The sequence below is a fragment of the Ostrinia furnacalis genome, unplaced genomic scaffold, assembly GCF_004193835.3.
Source record: "Ostrinia furnacalis isolate ACB-3 unplaced genomic scaffold, ASM419383v2 OfSCF3884, whole genome shotgun sequence".
In the NCBI taxonomy this organism is placed as follows: domain Eukaryota; kingdom Metazoa; phylum Arthropoda; class Insecta; order Lepidoptera; family Crambidae; genus Ostrinia; species Ostrinia furnacalis.
In genome coordinates this window covers 151,162-178,670 of record NW_021134123.1, presented here as the reverse complement: position 1 = coordinate 178,670, position 27,509 = coordinate 151,162, and the positions used below count along the sequence as shown (strand labels likewise).

At 38.4% G+C, this 27,509-nt stretch overlaps 1 protein-coding gene across 10 annotated transcripts in view; it reads right to left on the bottom strand.

The window, feature by feature from the left end:
* Positions 1-793: 793 nt before the first annotated feature.
* The window catches only part of Gk2 (Glycerol kinase 2), a 38,823-nt gene continuing 12,107 nt past the window's right edge, over positions 794-27,509 (bottom strand). For 4 of the 10 annotated variants that reach the window (XM_028312291.1, XM_028312292.1, XM_028312285.1 and 1 more), the window contains exons 2-13: positions 21,494-21,576; positions 17,677-17,833; positions 16,671-16,772; positions 14,570-14,787; positions 12,827-12,936; positions 10,573-10,678; positions 9,935-10,127; positions 8,918-9,095; positions 8,042-8,122; positions 7,552-7,676; positions 6,584-6,721; positions 2,506-3,296 (exon numbers count right to left, since the gene is read on the bottom strand). In XM_028312291.1, the coding sequence (XP_028168092.1) occupies positions 2,638-3,296; positions 6,584-6,721; positions 7,552-7,676; positions 8,042-8,122; positions 8,918-9,095; positions 9,935-10,127; positions 10,573-10,678; positions 12,827-12,936; positions 14,570-14,787; positions 16,671-16,772; positions 17,677-17,833; positions 21,494-21,568 (2,142 nt within the window). In that variant the 5' untranslated portion in view covers positions 21,569-21,576 and the 3' untranslated portion in view covers positions 2,506-2,637. Of the gene's footprint in view, positions 1,777-2,505; positions 3,297-3,970; positions 4,109-4,819; positions 4,945-5,312; positions 5,394-6,583; positions 6,722-7,551; positions 7,677-8,041; positions 8,123-8,917; positions 9,096-9,934; positions 10,128-10,572; positions 10,679-12,826; positions 12,937-14,569; positions 14,788-16,670; positions 16,773-17,676; positions 17,834-21,493; positions 21,577-27,509 lie in introns of those variants that run through there. The other 6 variants (XM_028312293.1, XM_028312287.1, XM_028312290.1 and 3 more) reach the window with 4 other exon arrangements.

The following is a 27,509-nucleotide window of genomic DNA, read 5'->3' as shown; positions in this document are numbered from 1 at the left end:
TTATCGGTACACGCTACATTATCCACGAGTGCACACGCACACTACAATAATGCCGCTCGGATTGCTCGGATCAAACTCCCCGCACCCCGCGCTTCCCTCGACCAAAAATTGGTGGGGCGCGTCTTCGTGGATGAAACGATCTATACAGACTCCAAACCGTATTTTCACGGATTCCGATCGGAAATATTCCGAAAGCGCTCTTACCCTATTTTTGTTTCAACTTTTAAGAAATTCATGAAAAGTATACTAGTATAGTCAGCATCAAATAGTTCGTGATGCACAAAGTTAACAACACAAGCTTATTCCAAATTTAACAAACACGTGTTGCGATCTTTTTGGCTAGTTTGGGTGCCACGAACTATTTGAAGCTGACTGTACATAGATGTCATCCGTCCTGCTACATTGGGAATGATTGGCATTGGCAGAGGTCATTTTTAACTAAAAAACATTTTTAATTAATATAAATAGCAAATGTGATGCAGTATGCATCAATGTTACTAAATTATAAAAAAAACTGTACAGTCAACAGAATACCAAACTACGACAAATATGACAAAATAATCATGTTTAAAACTATTGGCAGACGTTACTTTGTGACAGGTTGGCATACTGGTAACTGTATACAATACAAGAAGTAATAATATACATATTGGTAACATTCTATAAATGGCAGAACAGGAACTAGTCACTGGATTAAAATTACAAATACAAAATTAATAATTAAATATTCATAAATCGAGAACAATTAACTAAAACATCGAGTGGCCACAATCGAGACATCATAAAATCGGTATAAATTAATCGATATGTAAGGAAATGATTCGTTGATGCTTAATATAAAATAACAAAAAAATATCAGTCGAAGTTCGAGAAACGGTGGCAAAGTTTGACAGTCCACTATCTCCAAAAGTCCGTATTACAGTCAGGGTCATATAGTTCGTGACACCCAAAGTGGCCAAAAAGTTGACAAAATGTAACAAAGACGTGTTGCGAACTTTTTGACGCAGACTGTACAAACTGTTAAAACTCGATTAAAAACCCCAAACAGTTTAAACGTGGACATTTTTTGATATTAGTAGGGACATGGCAAAAAATTACATTCAAGGGCATATAAGCTCATTCGAAGGACCAAACACTCTGATTTTCATCACCACATACTTAAAATGCAACATGAATCATAAAATGTGACTGTAAAACATAATATTTTTAAAAAATGCTGTAAAATGCACTTTTTGATTGAACAAATTGCGTAAAATATCACAAAATAACAAAATAAGCAATTAACTACATCACTAACCAACAAAATTTGGAATTGGTACTGACTTTATTACCTACATAAAGGTATATTCACACTACACCGTGCAACAGCTGCGGCAAACAGATTAGACGACATATAATACAGTTCAGCTTATTTCTATAAAATATATTTATTCTATCTACATCATTAAATTTTCCTATAATTCAGTTATTAATATGGCTCAGTTCGACAGGGCACGGTATAGGCTGAATGTACCTTAACACCCATCTAACAACAGTTAAACTTAAAAAGATACTCTACTGGAGTCCCTTTCGATTTGTATTTGACAATTATTCTAATTTCAATAAAGCTATACCTACTCGGAAATAAATATCCAAAATTGACACTTGAAGCTTAAAAAATAAAGTCGCATTCACATTTTCACGTGTTGTTGAGCATATTTGAAACGACTAGCATCGTGAAACTGCCTATAAGGTATAAAGTGGCGGGAATGGAAGCCAGCAGTTTATAGCGTTCCTCTGAAAAGAAAACAAAAATAAATCAGTATTTAAACTAAACATCAAAAATAACAAATGACTAATAATAGTACACTTAAAAAAACAAAAGACAAAAGAAAAAATAACAATTGAAAAATAAAATAAATCAAAGAGTAAAAAACAGAAGTTTACTTGAGGTCAGTAATATGCCTACATTTTTACTTCAGCAATGGAATAAGTTAAAAAAAACTTATCTTCAGTTGCAGTGTTGTTAATGGTAACAAAATGGATTCCAGACGAGCGAGCAATGATTATGAATTATCTGAATAGATAATGAATGATGAAAAAATATGATTGCCCAATTTTATACCTCGATTTCTTCATTTGAACCCAAAATAATTCCCACCGGATTAAATAAACCTTAAAAACCATACCAAATTAGAAAAAAACATGCAGGTACAGAAATTAAAAGACTCAAAGAAGGTACAATAATACTTTTATTTTAAAAAGTTTGTTGTTAAAGTATCTTAATTTAATGTTAGTATCTCCGTAACAAGTTAGACAAAACGTATAATATAATAGAAAATAACAGTAACATTGATCGTATACGAAATACATTTAATACAAGGACATAATTAAGTCTTTTTGAGCCACAAAATATACAAGTTACTTATAACTTATTTCAATAAAAAATAGCCAACATTCAACAAAATGTAATCTCCCTTAGCAGGCAACATTTAATTTATATCGAAAATTAACTGTCTTTTACAAAAAATACATGCTAAAAACGTAATTCTACAATAAATAACGTAATATCTTTTATATCGTTACAAAGCCTATAATATTCGATTGAATAATACTCATTTGTAAACATATTCGCTGTTTCCCTAACCGTAAATTCGCCTAAGTACTATCAGGAAGTGTTTCCGAAAATTTCTCATAGATAGTCTTTAAAATCGAGGGTAATTTGTCGAAATGGTTGTTTATGGAACCCGGTTCGTGAACCGGATCAACGACAATCGGGTTGTCGTCGCTATCGAAAATAATTTCCGGATCGTTTTCAATTATTTCCTCAATGGATTCCCAGTTCGTGTGCAATTTTTTCTCAACCGGGCAACACTGGCACATGCCGTAGTCGCATTCTTTTTTATTACTAAAGTACTCTGCATCGTCTAAAATAGTTCTTTCATCCTGACTGTCTATATCCACAAAAATGGAGAATTTCCTAGCAGAATATTTCAGTAATTCTTCGTACGCGTAACCGTCTTCGGAGTTATTATCGAAAGAGACCCTCCTATCTCCCTCCCCGCTACTATGACCTATAGAATTGATTTCTTCGACAGAACCTTTCTTGCTACCCTCTTCTAAATCTGAATTCTCGTCTATTAAAGAGTTCTTTCTAGTAAGCGAGTTCCTCCTGCTGCCCAAATCAAAGCTCTGAAGTGTTACCATGCTACATTTTCGTTTGGCCTGACCTGTCATCGCGATTGACTTTCTGGTCGTCGTCCAGCCGAGCGAGCGTTGCACCGCCATCTTCCATTTCGTGTACCGCGAGTCTCGATCTGATAAAGAAAAATAAACGTTAAATTAACGGTATAGATGACCCACGCTGAACTGTCCCACCAAACTCAATGACAGGGGGGCGCTACCATCGTTCAACTATATGGTTTCCAACATGGCAAAAATCGGAACCAGCGATCCGGTATTGACTGTGGCGCCCCACTGTCAATGTCATCGATAGGACAGTCCAGTATTTTGGAACTATATCGTTATATCCAATGAGCTGTTATAGTGACATTGACGTAGTAATGTCAATGTCACACTAGAAACGTCAGAATATCCGCCACGCATTGCCTAGAACAACGGGTATTTCTTTAGGTTACTTAGGACAACGGGTAATCCCACGCGTTACCTAGGACAACGGGTAATTTTACAGGTTACTTAGGACAACGGATAATTTTACAGGTTACTTAGGACAACGGATAATCCCACGCGTTACCTAGGAGAACAGGTAATCCCACACGTTACCTAGGATAATGGATAATTCTACAGGTTACTTAGGACAACGGCTGATGCCACGAGTTACCTAGGATAATGGATAATTCTACAGGTTACTTAGGACAACGGCTGATGCCACGAGTTACCTAGGACAACGGGTAGTTCTACAGGTTACTTAGGACAACTTAGGACACGTTACCTAGGATAACGGGTAATACCACGCGTTGCCAACACTCACCGTCAAGCGTAGTAGTGGGCAAGAAGGTCTCGGTGGGCAACGCCTGGCGGCGCCACTTGTCCATACTCCACACGCCCGCTGCACTGCCGGCAACGATGCCCACGCCCAGAGGCGACATATCCCACGTGTGGGCTCGCACTGAAACATACAATATTATTATTACTTAAAAAAAATAGCATTTTTAACAAATTACGCTATCGCATTAGGTCAACCTGTAATGATGGTTTGGGATAGATAAATAAATAAATCTTTAGGCTTTAGGCTATATGACATCACCCTACAGCCAATAGTAACGGAGCAGTAAAGAAAAATGTTGCAAAAACAGGAAATATTTTTCATACTGTTTTTTTACCATAGAGATCTAGAGAGATGCCAACTAATGCACTGAGTTTGAAACCCAGTGTCGCGTTAGAAATTCACACACACAGAGTAATCAAAATAAAAACAATATAATCTTTAGTTCTACGCAAGAAATCTATATCTATTATATAAAAGAAAGTCGTGTTAGTTACTCCACTTATAACTCAAGAACGGCTGAACCGATTTAGCTGAAAATTGACAGGGAGGTAGTTTAGAGCCAGGAGAAGGACATAGGATACTTTTTATCCCGTTCGAAATAAAAAAAAAGTCTGCTTATTTATTGCCATTAAGGCGGAACAAAGTTCGCCGGGTCAGCTAGTGTAAACTATAACGTCGCTGCTGTCATCATTGCTGTCACGAGCAATGTGTTCTGTTTTTGGGCATATTGCTGCGACACTGGCCCCGCCCCTTATCACATCTCCCTTTAGTTTCTGTGATCTGTGGTTTTTACGTTTATGCTAGTTTTTTTTTATAAAAAACGTTACTCACACACTGGCATTCCAATCAGGTCTGCTTGTAGTTGCATTAACAGGTCGTTTGACGTCATTTTGCCGTCGACGTGAAGCTTCGTGAGAGGCAGCCCGCAGTCTTTGTGCATTGCTTCTAATATATCCCTTCAAGAATAAATAAAACACAGTGAATATGAAGTCATTTGGGCACGAAGGCTAGTTTACTAAAAACAAACTTTTAGTCCGTAAATTACATTTTCAAAAAATATTGGACACGTACCTATATTTTTATTTGTCAATCAAACAAGTAATTATGAACATATGGTGCGTTGAAGTTCCGCGTGACGTCACAAAGTGCTACACTTTTAAGCACTGCTTGAGGTCTCATGCCACTTCTTTTGAACTTTGGCGCGCTTTATCTCTTTCAATGGATTAACACATAGGCTACGTTTTACCTCGGATATCACCGCGGGGCACAGCTAGTAAATAATAAGGCGAGATGCAGGCATTATTAGAAACAGAATATTGCTTACCTAGTTTGAAAACACACAGCTTCCAATCCTGCCCTTATTATGTGATTTTTGGTTGTAAACGCTGTTAGTCCACAGATTATTCTGAAACAAAACAAAAATTACTTATAGCTTTACTTATAGTGAAAAGTGTCCATAATTACAACAATAAAGTTTTTAAAGGACAAGACTACGGGGGTAATTTTCCTAATAGACCAGCGATTATGAAACGTCAAATGGCAAAAATCAAAAACTAAGAACCCGTATAGATAGTAGAGCTCGTAAATGTAAAATTGTATGGTTGTCCAAGGCGGAAAAAATCGGCGTCCTCACTCCAATACAGCGCATACAAAGGCCGGTAGACTACTTAAAACTCAATCTATTTAGAGACCTCACGAAGGCGTGTGAGCTTTATACTTGTGTGTTTACGTGTACAATGTACAGTCGCGGAATGAAAAGGTTCGTCACCTTAGTGTCGGTTTTCGCTTGCACTAGGTACTGTCAAACCTGCCAACATAACAGTGAATAAACAATTTAAATAAATATGGCGTATGCTAACGAATAAGGTTTTTCTTGTTTAATTTTCTATTCCTTGCAATGTTGCAAAATGTAGTTTTTTTATTTAATAGAAATAATAATGGCAGGTTGAACCAACAAGGTTTTAGTTTAACNATGAGCTGTCATAGTGACATTGACGTAGTAATGTCAATGTCACACTAGAAACGTCAGAATATCCGCCACGCATTGCCTAGAACAACGGGTATTTCTTTAGGTTACTTAGGACAACGGGTAATCCCACGCGTTACCTAGGACAACGGGTAATTTTACAGGTTACTTAGGACAACGGATAATCCCACGCGTTACCTAGGAGAACAGGTAATCCCACACGTTACCTAGGACAGCGGGTAATTCTACAGGTTACTTAGGACAACGGCTGATGCCACGAGTTACCTAGGACAACGGGTAATTCTACAGGTTACTTATGACAACGGGTAATCCCACGCGATACATAGGACAACGGATAATCCCAGGCGTTACCTAGGACAACGGGTAATTCTACAGATTACTTAGGACAACGGATAATTCCACGGGTTACCTAGGACATTTAACTTTATTATCTAGTGAAGGTCGCGGGAGGTGCCTGGATGCGAGCGGAACAGGACCGGTCTTTGTGGAAATCCTTGGGGGAGGCCTTTGTCTAGCAGTGGACGTCTTTCGGCTGAAACGAACCTAGGACAATGAGTAATTCTACAGGTTACATAGGACAACGGATAATCCCACGCGTTAACACTCACCGTCAAGCGTAGTAGTGGGCAGAAAGGTCTCGGTGGGCAACGCCTGGCGGCGCCACTTGTCCATACTCCACACGCCTGCTGCACTGCCGGCAACGATGCCCACGCCCAGAGGCGACATATCCCACGTGTGGGCTCGCACTGAAACATACATTATTATTATTAGTAAATAAAATAAATAAAATAAAACAAATCTTTAGGCTTTAGGCTATATGACATCACCCTACAGCCAATAGTAACGGAGCAGTAAAGAAAAATGTTGCAAAAACAGGAAATATTTTTCATACTGTTTTTTTACCATAGAGATCTAGAGAGATGCCAACTAATGCACTGAGTTTGAAACCCAGTGTCGCGTTAGAAATTCACACACACAAAGTAATCAAAATAAAAACAATATAATCTTTAGTTCTACGCAATAAATCTATTATATAAAAGAAAGTCGTGTTAGTTACTCCACTTATAACTCAAGAACGGCTGAACCGATTTAGCTGAAAATTGTCAGGGAGGTAGTTTAGAGCCAGGAGAAGGACATAGGATACTTTTTATCCCGTTATTTATTGCCATTAAGGCGGAACAAAGTTCGCCGGGTCAGCTAGTGTAAACTATAACGTCGTTGCTGTCATAATTGCTGTCACGAGCAATGTGTTCTGTTTTTGGGCTTATTGATGCGACACTGGCCCGCCCCTTTTCACATCTCCCTTTAGTTTCTGTGATCTGTGATGATGATTTATTTATATTAACCGGCAGACAGTGGTGACTGAGTTTGTTGCGGCGCTTCTTATCAGCACTTGCCAAATGTTGGGCTCGAAGCGCTGGTAGGGTAAAAAGATTATGAGACATGTAGAGGCTCCTTAAGAGCATATGACGTTTTGTAAGAACTATTTATTAGTCTAAACAAATAAAGAAATTTTGACTTTGACTTTGTGGTTTTTACGCTTATGCTAGTTTTTTTTAATAAAAACGTTACTCACACACTGGCATTCCAATCAGGTCTGCTTGTAGTTGCATTAACAGGTCGTTGGACGTCATTTTGCCGTCGACGTGAAGCTTTGTGAGAGGCAGCCCGCAGTCCTTGTGCATTGCTTCTAATATATCCCTGTTAGGAATAAATAAAACACAGTGAATATGAAGTCATTTGGGCACGAAGGCTAGTTTCCTAAAAACAAACTTTTAGTCCGTAAATTACATTTTCAAAAAATATTGGACACGTATATTTTTATTTGTCAATCAAACAAGTAATTACGAAGTTATGGTGCGTTGAAGTTCCGCGTGACGTCACAAAGTGCTACACTTTTAAGCACTGCTTGACGTCTCATGCCACTTCTTTTGAACTTTGGCGCGCTTTATCTCTTTCAATGGATTAACACATAGGCTAAGTTTTACCTCGGATATCACCGCGGGGCACAGCTAGTAAATAATAAGGCGAGATGCAGGCATTATTAGAAACAGAATATTGCTTACCTAGTTTGAAAACACACAGCTTCCAATCCTGCCCTTATTATGTGATTTTTGGTTGTAAACGCTGTCAGTCCACAGATTATTCTGAAACAAAACAAAAATTAATAACTTAATGTGAAAAGTATCCTACAACAATAAGGTCCGTCCACCAAGGCGAAGCGGAGCGGAGAGGAGAGATGTGTGGCAAAACTGATAGGCTATTTCCACCAAAGCGGAGCGGAGAAGAGCGGAGCGGTGCGGAGACGAGGAGATGTCTAAGCTGTGCGTAGCTGTCAGTCTGTTGCTATCTATGAAACGCCGCACCGCTGTCAAATTCTATAGAAAAAACCGGCCAAGTGGGTGTCGGACTCACGCACAAAGGGTTCCGTGCCATTGATTTATGAAATTAAAATAAAAATATTATTGGGGGGGACCAACTTTTTTCCACTTTGGAAGCGTCTGTCACGCAAACTATTCGGTTTAGAAAAAAAGTATTTTAGAAACCTCGATATCATTTTTGAAGACCTATCCATAGATACCCCACACGTATGTGTTTGACGAAAAAAAAATTTTTGGGTTTCAGTTCTAAGTATGGGGAATTGGGGAGCCCCCAATATTTTTTTTTTTTTTGCATCAAAATCTTAATGCGGTTCACAGAATACATCTACTTACCAAGTTTCAACAGTATAGCTCTTATAGTTTCGGAAAAAATGGCTGTGACATACGGACGGACAGACAGACAGACATGACGAATCTATAAGGATTCCGTTTTTTGCCATTTGGCTACGGAACCCTAAAAACAAGTGCGCCCGACACTTCTTCGCTCTTTTCCGCCGATAGAATACTTAAAACTCAATCTATTTAGACACTTATTACAAAGGCTTAAGGTTCAAATCTCACCCTCTAGCGTCCTTCCTCCAATACGGCGCGTACAATCCACTGAAAGCCGGAACAAAATACACGTCCCCCGTAGAGAACACTTGTCCCGCTATGTGTTCCGTGTCGTGTGACACGTCCCTGATTAGTCTGAGATTGTCCCGCAGGAATTTCATGGCGCCTCCCGCGACTGCTATTGAGCCTGTGTAAGAGAAAAATGTTGTAGAGAAAAATATTTGAACCTTGGAGCGTAAAGTACTTAAAAGTACGGCCAACGAGAAGCGATACCAAATGTAAACAAACCCAATGTCATGGTAATTTGGAATAGCAGGGGTTTGACTTCGACATATTTTGGCGGGAGAACGAGACATTACGACAAATACACAAGATGGGAAGAGACAGAATAGATTGTCAGTTCGACAGCCGAATCGACCTTTTGTATCGCTGCTAGTTGGCGGTACTTTAGTGTGAGTTTACGTCAAACGCATTCGATATCGACTGCGTAAAAAGTGACATTAAATGTATGACGGATTGTACAGCGCCCCTAGCGGAAACTCTCAAGAACTAAAATCTTCTTATATTTTTTAACGCAGTCGAATGCGTTTGACGGAAACTTCCACTACGCCCCCTTATACTCGCTAAAGTTCAAAATATGGTAGCATTAATTCTGCCACTACCAGACAGGTTTATAGAAATATCAACCGTGTGATGTTGGGCTTACGAACTAAAATAAGATCACGTATTGGCTTCCAAGGTCTTTTTTTATAGTTTTTGTATCAATATTTGGTCAATTTGAAAATTTATTGCATTCATAAGTTGATCAATTTTGCTTTCTTAACCCCTAATACCCCTATACAAACAATATTATTATGAATATCCCGATAAGCGAGCCAATCTCGCATTGTACCACATTTGACACAGTCGTTAATCGTACGTTACAGCCCAGTTGATAAGGTATCGTAGTGCTAAACCTTGCATCGATTGCGCTGTTGTAGAAAGGTTGTCACTGCGTGCCATATGTGGCACATAAATAATTCTTACCTTCTAACGCGTACACAGGCGGCACATTAGGCCCTAGTTGGTATGCTAGCGTGGTAACCAGTCCATGGCTGGAGTGCACTCGCCGCGGCCCGGTATTGTATAGTAAGAAGCAGCCACTTCGGTATGTGTTCTTCGCCTGACCCGCTTGGAGACAGTTCTGGCCCACTAACGCTGATTGCTGATTGCCTAAAATCTGGAGAGAAACATTGAGTATTAAAATGTGTATTTGGACTTTATCAATTAAACAGAGTTAAATTAAACTAAGTACAGTAGACTAGACAGTACATCAAGCTAAACACTGTGGCATCTTGTATTTGTAGTGATTTTGCAACAAAAATGTGTATTCCGATGTGCTGTCGTCCGTACATGCAATCGATTTGGTATGCCAAAGACAATCTATGAGTCACTGAATTCAAACTCAATTGATTGTCTATTTATTAATTTCAAAGCTACTAATCAAATCGATTTTTACAACAAATTGCAAACAACAACAATTGCTCAGTTTTCAGGGCTATATTGAAGTTTGTTTAAGATGTTGTGTCTGGGAATTATTAGTGAATGTTTTTAACGAACTAATTATTCTAAAATAGAATCATTTTATGCCAGTTTTAAGTGTGTGAGGGAAATTAAGTACTCACTCCTGATATTCTAATTCCATCTAACACAGAGCCATCTTTGACGACGCCATAGACTTGTGAACTGCTGAGAATTTGCGGTAAGCAATCTCGGTGTACTCCGAATAACCTGAAACACATTTTTTTTAAGTTACCTTCATATTTTCAAGTATGGATGATTGTGCCAAATATGGCACAACATTAAAAAGACAAAGTAATCAACAAACTTTTGTTAAACTTATTTTGTTGGTGAAATTGGGTCTAAGCAAGTTAAAATCGACCTTACCTACACAGCATAGGGTCCCAATTCAAGGTGTCCAGGTTCATGAGGAGTGTTCTAGAAGCATTTGTCACGTCTGTTATGTGAAGACCGCCGTGAGGACCTCCAGTGAGGTTCTGGAATAAACAAATGTTATGAATGAGCAAACTGTCAGCTATATTTTATCTGTCAGATAGAGAGATTTGGTTTATTTCTATTATGACTAGAGATTTGATACAAGTTGAAGTGTTAGCTATAAAATTATGGAAAGCACTGATTTCTCGAAAAAATCCGGGTTCTCAAATCTCGACCACGCCTTGCCACGACCTACCCGATGGACCGACGACCCAAGCCGGCAATAGCTAGATTTAAAAAATGGGAGATCGTGTTTCAAAATGGAGACTTACGTCCAGAGAAATGCCATTTACGGGACTATTCCCACTTATCGTTCCCACTGCTGCAACTCCTGTAGCCGTGATCAAAAGCTTGACCCCCAATAAAAACCTGACCAGTGAAGGCCAAGCTTGTCCCGGGGGAAAGTTAAACTATCATTGGACCCGCATCAAAATTAATCCCAAGAACATTTCCTAAAATGATGATGGTTTTGATGATGACAACTCACCCAAACAATCCAAGAGTCGACAGTGCCGAATAGCAGCCTCTTGTCTTTGCTAGCTTTCTTAACCGCTTTAATATTGTCCTTCATCCAGCGCATCTTCAGAGCACTAAAATAAGGACTGATAGGCAAGCCGCATATGTTCTTTAGGTAGTTCTTATTTCTATCTGGGACCTTAGCCAGGATCGCGTCTACGGTGGAGTCTGTACGGATGTCGTTCCATGCTGAAAAAGGAATAAAGAATTAGGCGGTCGTCTCCTATAATTGAAGTTGTGTGTGTGTGAATAGTTTAAAACTATTAAGATCGTCGTTCTGTCTCCTTTCTTAAGTTGCTGTGCCACAACTGGGTCCACCCACATTGTATAACTGCCTAAACTAAATTGTAAGACCTAATGTGAATGTGCTACGATTGAGTATTGAGTATAGGCCACATACGTCAGCGTCAAATAGTTCATAACACCCAAAGTGACCAAAAAGTTGATAAGATTGAAGATGTAAGAAGAACTATCGCCCGTATTCACAAATATTACTATGAGGTCTCACAGTGCGCGTGGACACACACGAACCAATCATAGAGCTCTTTTCAACGCTGTGCGTTCGATTTGCTGCTTCACTTAAGCAAGCATCGTTTGTGAATACAGGTGTATGTGTACCGGTATAGCAATAAATACATATTTTGTCCACTACAGAAAATAGTAACATAAAAGAAAGAAATACAAATAAGAGGACACAAGTATATTTTGCCTTTGAAATGTATCAAGGACACTATAAAAACATTATATGCACTTGAGTCAACATCGCAGAATTGCAAATGCAATTTTCAGCGTGGAGAAAAATAGCGTAGCAATGCAAAATGAAACTGATTGATAGATATAGTCAGTGGCGGGGCAAGACCTAAATTTGATGTGGGCAAGACAGATTTCGCGAGGCCTTGTTCTGTGGCGAAGTTCTTATTTAATTAAAGCCAACTCACTTAGCAGGGTGTACATGTGTAATTTTAAAGACTATAAAATATTAAATTAAATTGATACCGAAAAATACGAAAAAAGAGATTAATTGCAATAAAAGAACTCGCTTTGCACTTGCGCTCTTATTTTCCGAGACGTAATTTTTGCGCTGACCCGATATTATCTAAGTACAAGCAACATAATTACGTGCGAGCGACAAGGATGGGCAGCTTGGGGTCATTGGACGGGATTCTACGTGCTCACGGACCAGGCTTTAGTTGGTATTTTTGATCGAAGTTTGAAATGCAAAGAAAACAAAAAAAAAGTTTTCAAATCAGTTTTTGAAAATGGGAACACACGGGCCAAAGCTTTGTTTTAAAGAATNTAATCAACCAACTTTTGTTAAACTCATTTTGTTGGTGAAATTGGGTCTAAGCAAGTTTAAATCGACCTTACCTACACAGCATAGGGTCCCAATTCAAGGTGTCCAGGTTCATGAGGAGTGTTCTGGAAGCATTTGTCACGTCTGTTATATGGAGACCGCCGTGGGGACCACCAGTGAGGTTCTGTATAACAAATTGTATGAATGAACAAACTGTCAACTATAATTTTATCTGTCAGATAGAGAGATTTGGTTTATTTCTAACTAGCTTTCCGCCCGCGGCTTCGCCCGCGTGGAATTTTGTCTGTCACAGAAAAACTTTATCGCGCGCGTCCCTGTTTCAAAAACCGGGATAAAAACTATCCTATGTTCTTTCCCGGGACTCAAACTATCTCTATGCCAAATTTCATCAAAATCGGTTGCGAGGTTTAAGCGGGAAAGCGTAACAGACAGACAGACAGACAGACAGACAGACAGACAGACAGACAGAGTTACTTTCGCATTTATAATATATAAGTTGGGATAAGAGTAGAGATTTGATACAAGTTGAAGTGTTAGCTATACGAGTATTTATGGAAAGCACTGTTTTCTCGGTTCTCGAATCTCGACCACGCCTTGGCAAACGTAGCATTAGACGACCTACCCGATGGACCGACGAACCAAGCTGGCAATGCTGGCATTGCTACATTTAAAAAGCGAGAGATCGTGTTTGATGCCGTTTTATAATGGAGACTTACGCCCGTATTCACAAACATTGCCCGCGGACGCACAGGGTGACACACGAACCAATCACAGAGCTCTATTCAACGCTGTGCATTCGATTTGCTGCTTCATTTAAGCAAGTATCGTTTGTGAATACGGGCGTTACGTCCAGAGAACTGCCATTTACGGGACTATAATTTCCACCTCTCGTTCTCACCGCTGCAACTCTATATTTATGGATGTATACTTAACCAGGTCTATACTTAATCAATCTACAGCTTGACGGCCAATAAAAACCCGACCAGTGAAGGCCAAGTTTGTCCCGGGGGAAAGATAAACTATCATTGGACCCGCGCCGAAATTATTCAGAGGGCTTAGTGTGAGTTTACATCAAACGTCGTCACTAGCGAGCGCGTTAAACAAATTTATACACTCAACATCAAATAAACCGCACCTTCCGCGACGCGAACTTTAAAGATTTTCTTCTGACACAATTATGGTACCCCAACAATATTGGTGTTATTTGAAAGCCCAATAAATATCCTTAAAGAAAAATACATTTTATTTCTAAATAAATGGTTAAGATATACCATAAATGTGACTTGAAAATAGACCTCACTTTGGGCTCACCTCTGGGATCAGTTAGACCAATTTTTATGGTTATAAAACCAAATAATGATCTCACGTGTCCTCTTTAACAGATGGATAGCGATTTATCCCAACTTAACAGTTTTATAGTCATAAAAAATGGCTATAGCGTAACTACCTATTTTTTGAAGAAGTGACTCTGGATCCTTGTAAAGACACATTTTTGGGGTAAAAACCTTTCCTTTAATGAAATGAAGTTTAGAGCTAGGCTTTCAAATGGTACCAACGGTGGTGGGAAGTGGGGATGCATACGTTTGTCGCGGGAGGTGCGATTTATTTGATGCCGAGTGTATATGAAGATTTTAGTTTTAGAAAGTTTCCGCTAGGGGCGCTGTACAATCCGTCATACATTTAATGTTACTTTTTTACGCAGTCGACATCGAATGAGTTTGACGTAAACTCACACTAGAGCCCCCAGAAGAGCATGTCCTAAAATGATGATGGTTTTGATGATGATGACAACTCACCCAAACAATCCAAGAGTCGACAGTGCCGAATAGCAGCCTCTTGTCTTTGCTAGCTTTCTTAACCGCTTTAATATTGTCCTTCATCCAGCGCATCTTCAGAGCACTAAAATAAGGACTGATAGGCAAGCCGCATATGTTCTTCAGGTAGTTCTTATTTCTATCTGGGACCTTAGCCAGGATCGCGTCTACGGTGGAGTCTGTACGGATGTCGTTCCATGCTGAAAATGGAATATAGAGTTAGTTTATGGTCTCCTATAAACGCCGCAGGCCGTAGTTTGAAACTATTAAGTTCGTCGTTCTGTCTCCTTCCTAAAGTTGCTGTGCCACAACTGGGTCCACATTGTATAACTGCCTAACTAAATTGTAAGACCTAATGTGAATGTGCTACGATTGAGTATTGAGTATATGCCATATACGTCAGCGTCAAATAGTTCATAACACCCAAAGTGACCAAAAAGTTGTTAAGATTGAAGATGTAAGAAGAACTATCGCCCGTATTCACAAATATTACTATGAGGTCTCACAGTGCGCGTGGACACACACGAACCAATCATAGAGCTCTTTTCAATGCTGTGCGTTCGATTTGGTGCTTCACTTAAGCAAGCATCGTTTGTGAATACAGGTGTATGTGTACCGGTACAGCAATAAATACACTTTTTGTCCACTACAGAAAACAGTAACATAAAAGAAAGAAATACAAATAAGAGGACACAAGTATATTTTGCCTTTGAAATGTATCAAGGACACTATAAAAACATTATATGCACTTGAGTCAACAACGCAGAATTGCAAATGCAATTTTCAGCGTGGAGAAAAATAGCGTAGCAATGCAAAATGAAACTGATTGATAGCTACAGTCATGAACTTTTTTGTGTTTAACGTACGTATTGTTGAAAGAATTTATTGCAATATTATTTTTAGTAGCTATGTACTAAAATAGCTATTACTTCTCTAATAAACTCTGTCTTTTTACACCTAATCTACTGAACCGATTTAGATGGAATTTGGTATTGAGTTTGAAATCCAGGGAGGACAAAATAGTTTTTGAACAGTTTTTTTTATTTTGAAAGGGGAACATATGGGCTAAAGCTTTCTTTTAAAGAATATTAGTCCCCCTAAGCCATTGGTTCCCAAAGTGGGGGGCGCACCCCCCAGGGAAGTCGCGAAGACCTTTATAGGGGGGCGCGGGCCATCTGTGTACTTAAGTATAAAAAACATGCGACCGCTGAGAGAATTCATTCCAGACTGCTCGATACGACCAATAAATAATCTTGACTGGAGGAGGGGGCGCGCGGAATTTTTGTATGGTCGAAAGGGACCGCGTCTCAAATAAGTTTGGGAACCAATGCCCTAAGCTAAATATGCTTGTGTTCAGGGTGGAAAAAAATCATGATTTTTTTATTTTGATCAAAAAAATCAGATTTTTTTTAAAAAATCATGATTTTTTTGATTTATATTGATTTATTTGATTTTTATTAGATTTTGCAATCATTGCCTTAGTTTTTCACGCGGAAAACATATTTATTTAGGTACAACTGAGGTATAGTACTGGGAACAAGCCAAAAAAAGTAAATTGTGTAATATGTCATATTTTTACTGAAACAAGAAAAAACTTTCGTCAAAAACAGCTCGTCATAAGTGGTGTCCGTTTCCATTACAAAACACGAATATCTTATTACAAGTTATCAATTTTTATTTTTTGCAAAAAAAAAATCTATGGAAAAATATTTTTTTAACAATTTTCCATACAAAACGGCTTATTCATACTTGAACACCTAAATTAACATTGTTTTCGAACATTATAGTTGATTAATATGCACTCCCAGCGTTGCATTAGTTCTATTTTCGGATATTGATTTAAATCAGTGACTTTTATTTAAAAAATCATGCAATAAAAATCGTGATTTAAATCATGATTTAAATCAACTTGATTTAAATCATGCAACCCTGCTTGTGTTATGAGTGAGTTCACTCACACAATAATCGAGCGGCGCCGCGGCGGGGTTCGAACCAGCGTTCCTCGGATCTCGAGTCGGCCAGTCCGACACCTTCACCATTCTATTTTCGCTTGATAAAAAACAAAGCTATTTATTATATTTACCTATCGCTGGATGTAGAGGCTCTCCTGTGAATTTGTCCCATGCTATCGTCGTCTCCCTCTGATTTGTGATACCCAATGTAACTATATCGTCCTTGGTATAACCTGAGAGAGATAGAGAATATCGTTAAGCAGATGTGTGAAATGAAATAATTTATTCAGTACATAGACCCTTTCCAGGGCACTTATACACGTCCCAAATATAGCTTGCCCTACCACCACTTCGGGACAACATATGGGCTGGTGCTGATTTTTTTTCATCTGAGTATGTCTTCTTGCTTAATACTCAAAATATTTGAGATATGTTTTTTAAATTAACCCGTTAATCTCTCTAGCTAAGAGTGGATTCGACCAAACAAGAGTAAATATTAATCTCAGAATAAATCGTCAGTTTTGACATATTTCCCATACTGAACCTGTCAATGTGCGAGTTATAACACGAATTATACTCGGATAAAAGTTTGGTAGAATCGGGCGTAAGTTAAACAAAAGCTTGTGTTAGAAGTGGGTTCAGTCAGACTACGGGACTACTACCGACCCTCGAAACCTTGATATTTTTCGTTGGATTAATATTATGCATGATTGCAATATAACTCGAGTTTACTCAAAAGTTAAAAAAAAACTGGACATTTTCGGCAGGTTGAGGAAGGGATGTCTCAGTATAGCTCAGTGGTAGAGTCGGTAGCTCAGTGGTTAAAGTCGGTAGCTCAGTGGTTAAAGTCGGTAGCTCAGTGATTAAAGTCGGTAGCTCAGTGATTAAAGGCGGTAGCTCAGTGATTAAGGCCCCTGAAGTTCAAGTACCACCTGTGGCAGTTGTTATCTACAAGTTTTTTCATCTAAATTATAGTTGTAGCAATTCACGAAGGCGAGTGAGCTTTACATGCGTGATGGCTCGCTTTTTAAAGTTCTGATAGACATTACACTATCGTTATGTGCATGTACACGTACACACACAAGTAAAGCTCACTCGCCTTCGTGAGTTGCAAGAACTATAAGGTACTTTTCTCACATAACTCAGTCAACTGTTCTATGGTCTTCTCCGCGCACTCTTTTATATGGTGTAAGATTTCTATGGGGTCCTGTTCCGACCATCCTTCTTGTGGCTGCACCTCTGTCTTGTCTAGCTGGTAGGATGTCAGTTCGTCTGCTCTTTCAGCTTCGTATACCTGAGGAGGAAGATATCATTTGATATGTTACAAAAACAGCGCAGGACCGGTTGGTATGGAAATCTTTGGGGGAGGCTTTTGTCCAGCAGTGGACGTCATTTGGCTGAAACGTTACAAAAACTCAAATGAATCTGTAATGGATTTAAAATGTACTCTCATCTGAATGAGATGTGTGGGATGTGTGAACCCCTTTTGTATGTTTTTTTTAATTAAATTGAAAAAGGACAGGTAAATAAAGTATGGAAAGTCCGATCCACACTGTATGCAGATACTCGGGAATTAGAAATAGTCCTTAGAATCAGTGATTAATAAATTAACAATTTTATCGATCTTTGAACATAAACGTAAGGCCAAGACCGATCTACACATTGGTGTGGTGGATCCAAGACTTCTTGATTATTATAGAAGAATGTTTTCTTTGAGTAGAATTTTCTATCTACAGTATTAAGAGTACTTTCCCTCCAGGTGGCATTACAAAATTTCACCCTGTATATGGCGCCGGCATATTAAGTGAAAGATGAGTTGAGTAGTTATGATCGATCATCATAAGGGATTATAACCTCAATTGTTGTGGAAGAACAATTTCGATTTAAATCCCAAAGTGAGCCGTTTGCTTGAACTTGTAGTATTTCGTCACCCCTCGCACTACATACATAGCAAGTAACGTATAGTATGTAAATGTAAAAATCGTAAGTGAATGTTAAGTGATGCTAATTCTACGAACACGACGACTTGAGTTTGTATGAACTCGAAGGACGTCTAGAACAAAATAATTATTATTATGTAATATGCAATGTCATAAAGGTATGTTGAACTTGAGCAAAATTAATATGGATGCGGGATTTTGTCTTTTATGGAGTCGGATAAAATTATGTTACCACTAGAAACCAGAAAGTAAATTCTAGAACTACATAATATAATTTCTTATTTGGAGAGTAAATTTTAAACAATTTCAGTCAAATACGATATGAGGTAAATACCTTTATGAGGTCGTTTTTTATAAACGATTCATGAAAAACGGCCTCATAAAGGTAGCGGGAAGGCGCTGTATGCAAGCCGCCACCAACCGGCCATTGTGGAAATCATTGGAGGAGGCCTATGTTCAGCAGTGGATGTCCTATGGCTGAAATGATGATGATGATGAAAATTCATGATCTCAAAAATCTGAAGCTCTTTTGTGGTAACCCATAGTTTTTTTTATCGAAAGCGCCCTAAAAAGGTTCATAGAAATATAATAGACGAAACTATTTTCCAATGTTTAAATCAATTCACGGGGTCAATGAGTTCTATTGCAATCGATACTACTTCGCGTCGTCATAACAAAATAATCGGAAATTTACACACAGAAAAAATATTTATTGAATTAATCTTCCTTATGATAACAATTTGGGAGTTTCAGACTTCGTACTCGTTCTGACCTGCACCCCGCGATAAAACAAGGCAGATTAGACACAACAAAATAAGGTCACTGTTGGTTTTGATAAGTTTCCTACGCCGAACTGATAGCGCAGCGATAAGGAAGTTTGTATACAAAAATTATGGGTGTGGGAGTAGTTGGAATTTACATAATATTTTATAATATATTTTCCCTGTGTGATCGAATCAGAAATGAGGAGAACCGCAGGAGAACCAAAGTAACTGACATAGCTCGCAGAATCGCTAAAAAGTGACAGTGGGCGGGGCACATAGCTCGTAGAGCTGATGGCCGCTGGGGAAAAAAGTTCTCGAGTGGTGACCACGAGCCGGAAAACGTAGTGTGGGCAGGCCTCCCGCTAGGTGGACCGACGATCTGGTGAAGGTCGCGGGAGGTGCCTGGATGCGGGCGGCGCAGGACCAGTCTTTGTGGAAAACCTTAGGGAGGCCTTTGTCCAGCGGTGGACGTCTTTCGGCTGAAACGAAGGAATATATTTTCCGCATGACTCCAGCTGACTGGTATAGGTTCGCCTACATTTGCATGGATGTCGTAAAAGGTAACTAAGGCCCGGTTTCCACCAAAGCGGAGAAGAAATAGTATGTGTTTGAATATCCAATCAGATTTAACGCGGAGCGGAGAGGTGATGTGGAAATAATAAGAACAAAGACTTTTCAAATCGGCTTCAGTCCGATGTCAAAATGGTTGGACAATGTTTTCAACGAAAATCTTGAATGTTCGGAAAAAGCATAATTACATATTCTTACTTATGGAAATAATGATCAATCATGCGAGAGGCGTGGCAATGAATCCACTTCATAACTTTATAATCATTATCAGATTAACATTTGGTGTTGTGATCTAATCAAGTATGAAGGTTTAGTGATCCGATAACACACGACTACAAGCATCAAGAATAACCGCTTTGCGCATCATTGCGCAGACAACCAAAAATGATACTTTGGAAATAGATTTTTTAAACAAGCCTTTCTGTTCAATCTGCAGACTACAGACTTTGTCGGACAATAGCTTGGTCGGGCTGTTAATCATGAACATGTATGAAAGTACGCACATTACACCGATTTGGTATCGGCCGATTCTTCATACAAATTGGAAGCTGACCAAACAATCGGCCGACTAAAAGTCTATAGTCCGTTGGGAGCCTTGCATTAGTAAAAAGGCTCTATTTCTCTCAGATATCAATTGCAAGTGACAGTAAGCTCAATGGTCGAAGAAGCGACAAGCAAAAGGTCGTAGTGGAAGTCTCGCAAGTGGAATTTCTTCTTTCCTCAAGTTAAAAATCACGTGTAAGATAACTTAATCATTTTAAACGCAACAATTACAACGATCGTAATTTTTTTCTCTCCAGAGGTCTTATTGATAAATTAAATATCAATTAAGTACCTACACTATGACTATCTGTGTACCTAGTACCTACCTACACGGGCTCGTAAGGCATTAATTGCATAGTGATTTATATTATCGCAGCAATATGTACAGTCGACTGCATATTAGACTGTACATTTAGTTGCAAAATGACACCTATCACAACGAAGTAAGACGCCGCAGTGTTGACACTGAACTCAATTGCGATAGAGCGAGCTATACAAGTTCAAGGACGAGGAAAATCACAAGAAGATACGAAAATATTACGTTATATTTGTAACTAAGAAAGCTTGCCAATGCCAACTGCAAAGTTAATTGGTCATTGAACCAAAAAGGAATATAACAACTTTCCTTGACCTTCGTAAAAGTTGGCTCTTCATCATCATCATCATTTCAGCCAAATGACGTCCACTGCTGAACATAGGCCTCCCCCAATGGCTTCCACATCGCACGGTTGGCAGCCGCCTGCATCCAGCCGTCCATAATGGCTATTACTTTGATCTTAATTTTACAAGTTCAATGTAGATTATTTATTTAACTGGATATTTCGAGATATCTTCTGACTCTTAACCTTATTAACTCCAAGTCACTAGTAGTACCTACTTACCTTTATCTATTTAAGAATATTTCTATTCTGCTCTGGCGGAACCAACGAGCTACTTCTTTATTTACACCCCTATTCTCGGGTTCTATTCCCAATGGTAGCAAAATTTTATGCTTGGTTCGGGTGGTGATAGGGCTTATACGACCTAGCAAGCTATAGCTATCTTACCACCATAACACCAATGTTGGGATTGGGCTGTTGGAAGTTAAGACAGCCAGTTTTTCTATGGTTAAGTATTACGGGTGAATGGATTACTTACGACAAATCTGACAGTTTTCGTTCCATCGTCTATGACCCCTATGAGTGGCCGTTTCGTGTCGTCTCTCACTGGCATATCGCCTTCTGAAACAAAGATTTTTTTAAATGCCTACTCAAAACAACTACAAATAGTTTATTCAGTACATAGGCCCATTCTAGGGCACTTAAACACGTCCCAAATACAGCTTGCTCTACCACCACTTGGGGAAAATATATGGGTTGGTTGGTGCTGAGAAGAAGTGGCGGAAGAAACTACAGTATGCGCGCGAGTCCATCCTGAGGAATGCGGTAGTGCTGTTACCTTACTAATTATGCTAATGTCGATATCGATCATTATTACCAATTAAGTAGGTCAACCTTATCTACTTATTCCATATTTTTTGCAACTTATAAATAAGTATAAGTAAATAAGTAAGTAAGTAAGGCCCCGATGGGCATGAACTCGCGCGCTTAGATTCCACACACGTTGGCCCCAACGTATTGGTACAAACGCTAATCGTCCGTCCAACGTGTGGATTTAGTATTAGCTTGTCCCAACATTTGTTCACATAATGAATGGCTTTGGGACCAACGTAACGTTAGGGCTAACGTGTGGAGCCAGCCTTAGGTCAATTTTGCGTGTTAACAACACCACCAAATAACTGACGTATCATCTGATTCTATGAAAACGAGATTTTTCCATTCATTGATTCTGTTTACAGGTACCTATGACCTAAAGCAATAAGAATCTGTAGTGACGTCATTGATAAAATTAAAGATATCAAAGTCTTTTGAGTCTAAAATAATATCCGAAAACAATGTCGAAAGTAAATTAGCTTAAATTTCAGGTGGGTTATAGGCTTAAAATGAAAAGCGTCCTGTATATTAAATAGTGTAATAAATGCTGATGCACTTTATTTTTGCAATAATAACATAAGTGTAATTGAATATTCGGGTTAGGCATATCTTATCTATACGTCTGGTCATATTTTAATGTTGTATTTTGGCTTTATCAAAAAGTACCGAGTCTGCTGAGACTTATCGTTCATATCCAAACTTACTAGTTATATTTTATATACCTCTTTATAATATTAGTATTTGTAATAATAGCAAGTAGATACACAACATGTCAACATCTGCAAATCACGCTAATCATGTCAAATAGACCTATTTATCTCAGATCCGCCATATCACGGCTAGGTATTTGTAAACATCAATTACTTTATCACCTAAGTGTAGCTCGTGTGACATTCTATAAGATATAATGATAATGCAAGACCAATAAATACTAGAGTCAAGTGTGCTATGTATCAGATACACTAGTCAAATACAGCCTTGGCCAAAAGTATTGAGCACCCCCTAAATACTGCTTATACATGATAACTATAAAAGATACTCAAAGATATTTGATAAAAACCTTTCTTTGACAGGTTTTGAAACATAAACTCACGGCACAACGTGCAATAAAACACGTTTCGAGATGTTTAGCTATGATACTGTAGTATTGTTAGTCTTTGAAAAATCATAAAAAAACTTCTTCCGACCTCGCTGCTGAGTTATCAGCTGAAATTAATACGCCGATTTCTGCAAGAACAACTCGCAGAAGACTCCAAGAAGCTGGGCTTAAGGGCTATATAGCCAGAAAGAAGCCATGGCTCTCAGTAAAGACCAAAACAGNAAAGCCGTTTTTAAAATTGTGACAGTTGACGAATTAAGGATCTATGCATAATGATCCTGAAAATAAACAGTTATCGACTATGGAGGTGTTTTAAGATGAACCAATTCTAACAAAAATCCCATGCGCTCGGAACACTTTGAAACTTACGGTCGCCTATTTTTCCGAAATATCCGATTATATGACAGAAACGTCACTAGAGAAATTTAGAACGGTTAATTCTTAATAGTAAACAGCCACTTTTTTTCCAAAAGTCTTCAGTTTAATAAGGGAAACTGACCAGCATAGTCGAATCACCATTCGTGACGAAAATGTGAGCTTTTACACATCTCGTCAAACAACTGACTTTGAACACTCAAAATATGAAATAAACAGGTCCAACGCTACAAAATTATTTCTAGGAATCTAAACACTTCTTTTGGTACCCATATATTAAAATTAAATGCGTGAACAGCGATTTATGTAGCCAGAAGCAACTGTCGGTGCGGTCAAAAACCATGCTTTGGAGGTGCCTCAAGCTGAGTGGAAAAAATGCTATGAAAAGTGTTTCAAACACATTAAAAAGTACATAAATCATGAAAGACAATACCAATAAAAGCAATCAATACCATTTTAATAATAAACTACTTTGTTTTCATAGTTAGGCTCACAACTTAAATAGTGTCCCACGTATAATGATAATGTAAGACCAATAAATACTAGAGTCAAGTGTGCTATGTATCAGATACACTAGTCAAATACATTCTTGGATTGTTAATCTCCAGTCATAAATTGATATCGTTCTGGTAAAAAATATGTGGTATTAAAGATCCTTATTGTTTTGTCAATATTGATAACTGCACATTCTATGATATCTCAATCTGCAGCATGTGAAAATATTGATAACATCTTCTTTGGCGTATCTATTCTAAGGGTATTTTTTTTCAGAGGAGCTGACGAATGTCCAAGCTAGGACAATAACTCGCGGCTCCGTTTCATTGGGCTCCGATGGACACCGTCGGATTTTAGTGGGTAGGCCCTGCCTTTAGTGACCAGGCGGGGAGAGTCCCACATAACCCACTGGCCGTCCTCATCGACCAGTGGGTATGCAAAGCATTTCCAGAGGTTAAAAAAGGGTAATTTTTTAACCTCGGGAAAAGAGAAGCCATGACCCAGAATGAGACGGGGCCCCACAAACTTTTATTTCCTACTTATTTGGTCACATTTAAGATTTATTTTGAAAAGTAGCCAATGAAAAGATGACTAACAATCAGACCATTTATCGTCCCGAAGCAGTGGTTCGAATCGACCTGCTTACAAAAATAAATGAGTTTTATTAACATGAACTTGCTTTATTGTCTAAAATCCATACAATACAATTGGAAATGCGCTGTTTGTTGGCAAGCTTGAAAACGGCTTTGGCTTTAAATGGAAACAAAATTGGAAGATTTCCAAACATTTCTGGATTAGGAAAAAAATACAATACTCTTCACTGCGGAATTTTTGTATGAGCTCAAGACTATGATTCACGATATTAATATGTTTTATTTGTGTTTAAGGTCATTACAACGTAATTACGGAAGATTTATGCTATTATTACATAAGAAGTATTCAAGAAATGTTTTCACATTTTTCATTTCGGATTAACTATTTCGAGATTTGGACAGAACAACGTGTGTCAACGAACCTCAATGAAAATTGTGTTATCATCATCATCATTTCAGCCACAGAACGTCCACTGCTGAACATAGGCCTTCCCCAATGACTTAAACATCGCGTCGCCCGGTTGATAGCGGCCTGCATCCAGCGCCTTCCTGCTAGCTTTATGAGGTCGTTATATTCAGTTGATATAAGTAGACATGTATGTACAGTCGGCAGCACATCCTACTTCCTACTAATATTATAAAGGCGAAAGTTTGGATGTCTGGATGTCATGATGTCTGGACGTCTGGATGTTTATTACTCTTTCACGCAAAAACTACTGAACGGATTTTGTTGGAACTTTACAGTATTATTGTTTATAACCCAGATTAACATATAGGCTATAATTTATGACGATATGTGGCAAATAAATTTCAATAAATAAATAAGACGTGTCTAAAAAGCGCCATCTATCGTCATTGTTTAAAATCTACAGCGCTGGACAAACTAAGTACTATTTTTGACGTTCGTAAATATTATGCGAGGGAAGCCGTGAAACGCCATCTATCAACATGATATCTAACAGGGGTAAAACGAGGTTCACGCGTAAGAAGTCGCGGGCCGCCGCTAGTCAAACTATACATTTTCATTGCAAAATAGTACCTATAACAACTGCATAAGCCACCGTGATAAGGGTTCCACAAACTAATCAAACCGTGATAAAAGAAGCCCCAAGTCATCCACACAAGATTATACTGGTTCAAGCACCGCGAATCAATGATAATAAAATGTGTCACTATAGCTAGGTATTTCCCTTGGCTTTGTTTACATTGACGACAATCGTTCGTTTACCCGAACAGTTAAAAAAATAATAGGGCTTTAACGAATTTCCAGATTCATAATTCTAGTTTTTTTCGTTCGTCTAAAGGCCTCCCCAAGGTTTTCCACAAAGACCTTCGACCTGCAACCTTCACCAGATCGTCGGTCCACCTAGTGGGAGGCCTGCCCACACTACGTCTTCCGGCTCGTTTTTTTTTTTCATATTTATAATTATCTGGTGAAGTCTTTAGATAGATAGAAAGAATTTATTTGTCTCAAAACAGGTTACATTTACAAGTTATCTCTTTAACAAATAGGTATATGAAAAATATTGCTGTCAGTTATTACAATTTTACAAAGGGTCGTAAAAGATAATCTTCAGTAAAATAATAAAGACAAAAGAACATAATTCGCTTTTCTTTGTAGTTTTTGTCGTGTTCTTATGCAATATTAATTAGTCATCACAATACAAAGTACACAAGTCCAGTCTGAAACAAAGTAACTCAAATAACTTAGCATTGTAATAAATGCTTCAGTAATACGAATATACCTAATAGGTAGGTACAATACTGTCGCAAGCACATCAAACTACATTTTTGCTGCAAAATCGCAACTATTAAAAAACTAAAATAAGACGCCAGTTTGTCCAGCAGTGGATGTCATTTGGCTTAAACGAACGAGCGAAGACACCAGTTAGTGCCCTTGTCCTATGTATCTAGTTTTTTCCACCTGAAGTTCCTGGCCGTTTGAATTGGACCAATTGCGAATTGGCCCATTCGCGCCTAAACGGTTCCTGGCTAACAGTGTAAAATACTTATTCACAAACATTACTATGAGGTCTCACAGTGCGCGTGGACGCTCAGGGTGACACGCGAAGCAATCGCGTCCCTTAAACAAGATAAGATGAGACGAGTTTGGGACCCATGCAAAAAACATAGGATAGTTTTTATCCCCGTTTTTGAGATAGAGACGTGCGTGATAGTTTTTCTGTGACATTAGACGGATTATGAAATCCTAAAAAAATATATTACATATCTTAAAGTATAAAACTACCGTCATAAAAACCCAATGTCATACGGATATCCACAACCTACTGCGATGTTGCGAGTGAAAACCTTGACTTGATTGAGGAAAATCGTCTTCACACTTAGCCAATGGAGGCAATAATCTAGAAAACGCGGGAAATGACGATAAAACCACAATAGATGCTAGATATAATGTAATGGTAGGATCTGTAGGCACCAGGGTTGCCAACCGTGAGTAAACTAACTTACTATTATTATAAAAGCAAATGGTTCTTTGGCTTCATACAAAAATTACTAGACAGATTTTTATTATGAATCTACAATTTTATGACTCAGAAATCAGTCAGAAGAAAAACCATAATATAAAAATGTCACATGAGGATAATATAAAGGCCACAATTAATTACGGTAGACAACATTATAGAAATAAATATACCTACGTGAGCAAACCTAACTAGTTTGCTTAAATGCGAAATAATTATTGCAACTGTTGCATTTTACGCCTTAATCACCAAGGTTGGATTGCACTATGTATCATACTTTAACAAACGTCAAAAAGCTGTTAAACTCCATACTAAAAACACCGGTTATCGTTATAGTTACGGTCAAAGTTAGGTGGTGCAGCTCAGCCTGCCAATCTTGTTCTTGATGCATTAAGGAAAAGTATAAGGAAGGAGCCTAGAAAAGGCTACGTTTTTCGCAGAAATAACAAGAGCATGTATTATTTATTACGTTGTATATCTACACATTACTTTGACCTTCTTACACAGACGAAGCCGCGGGAATAAAGTGATAAAGATATTTATAAATAACTAGCGTCCGCCCGCGACTTCGTACGCGTGGATCCCGTTTTACCCCCTTAGGGGTGGTTTCGTAAAATCCTTTCTTAGCGGATGCCT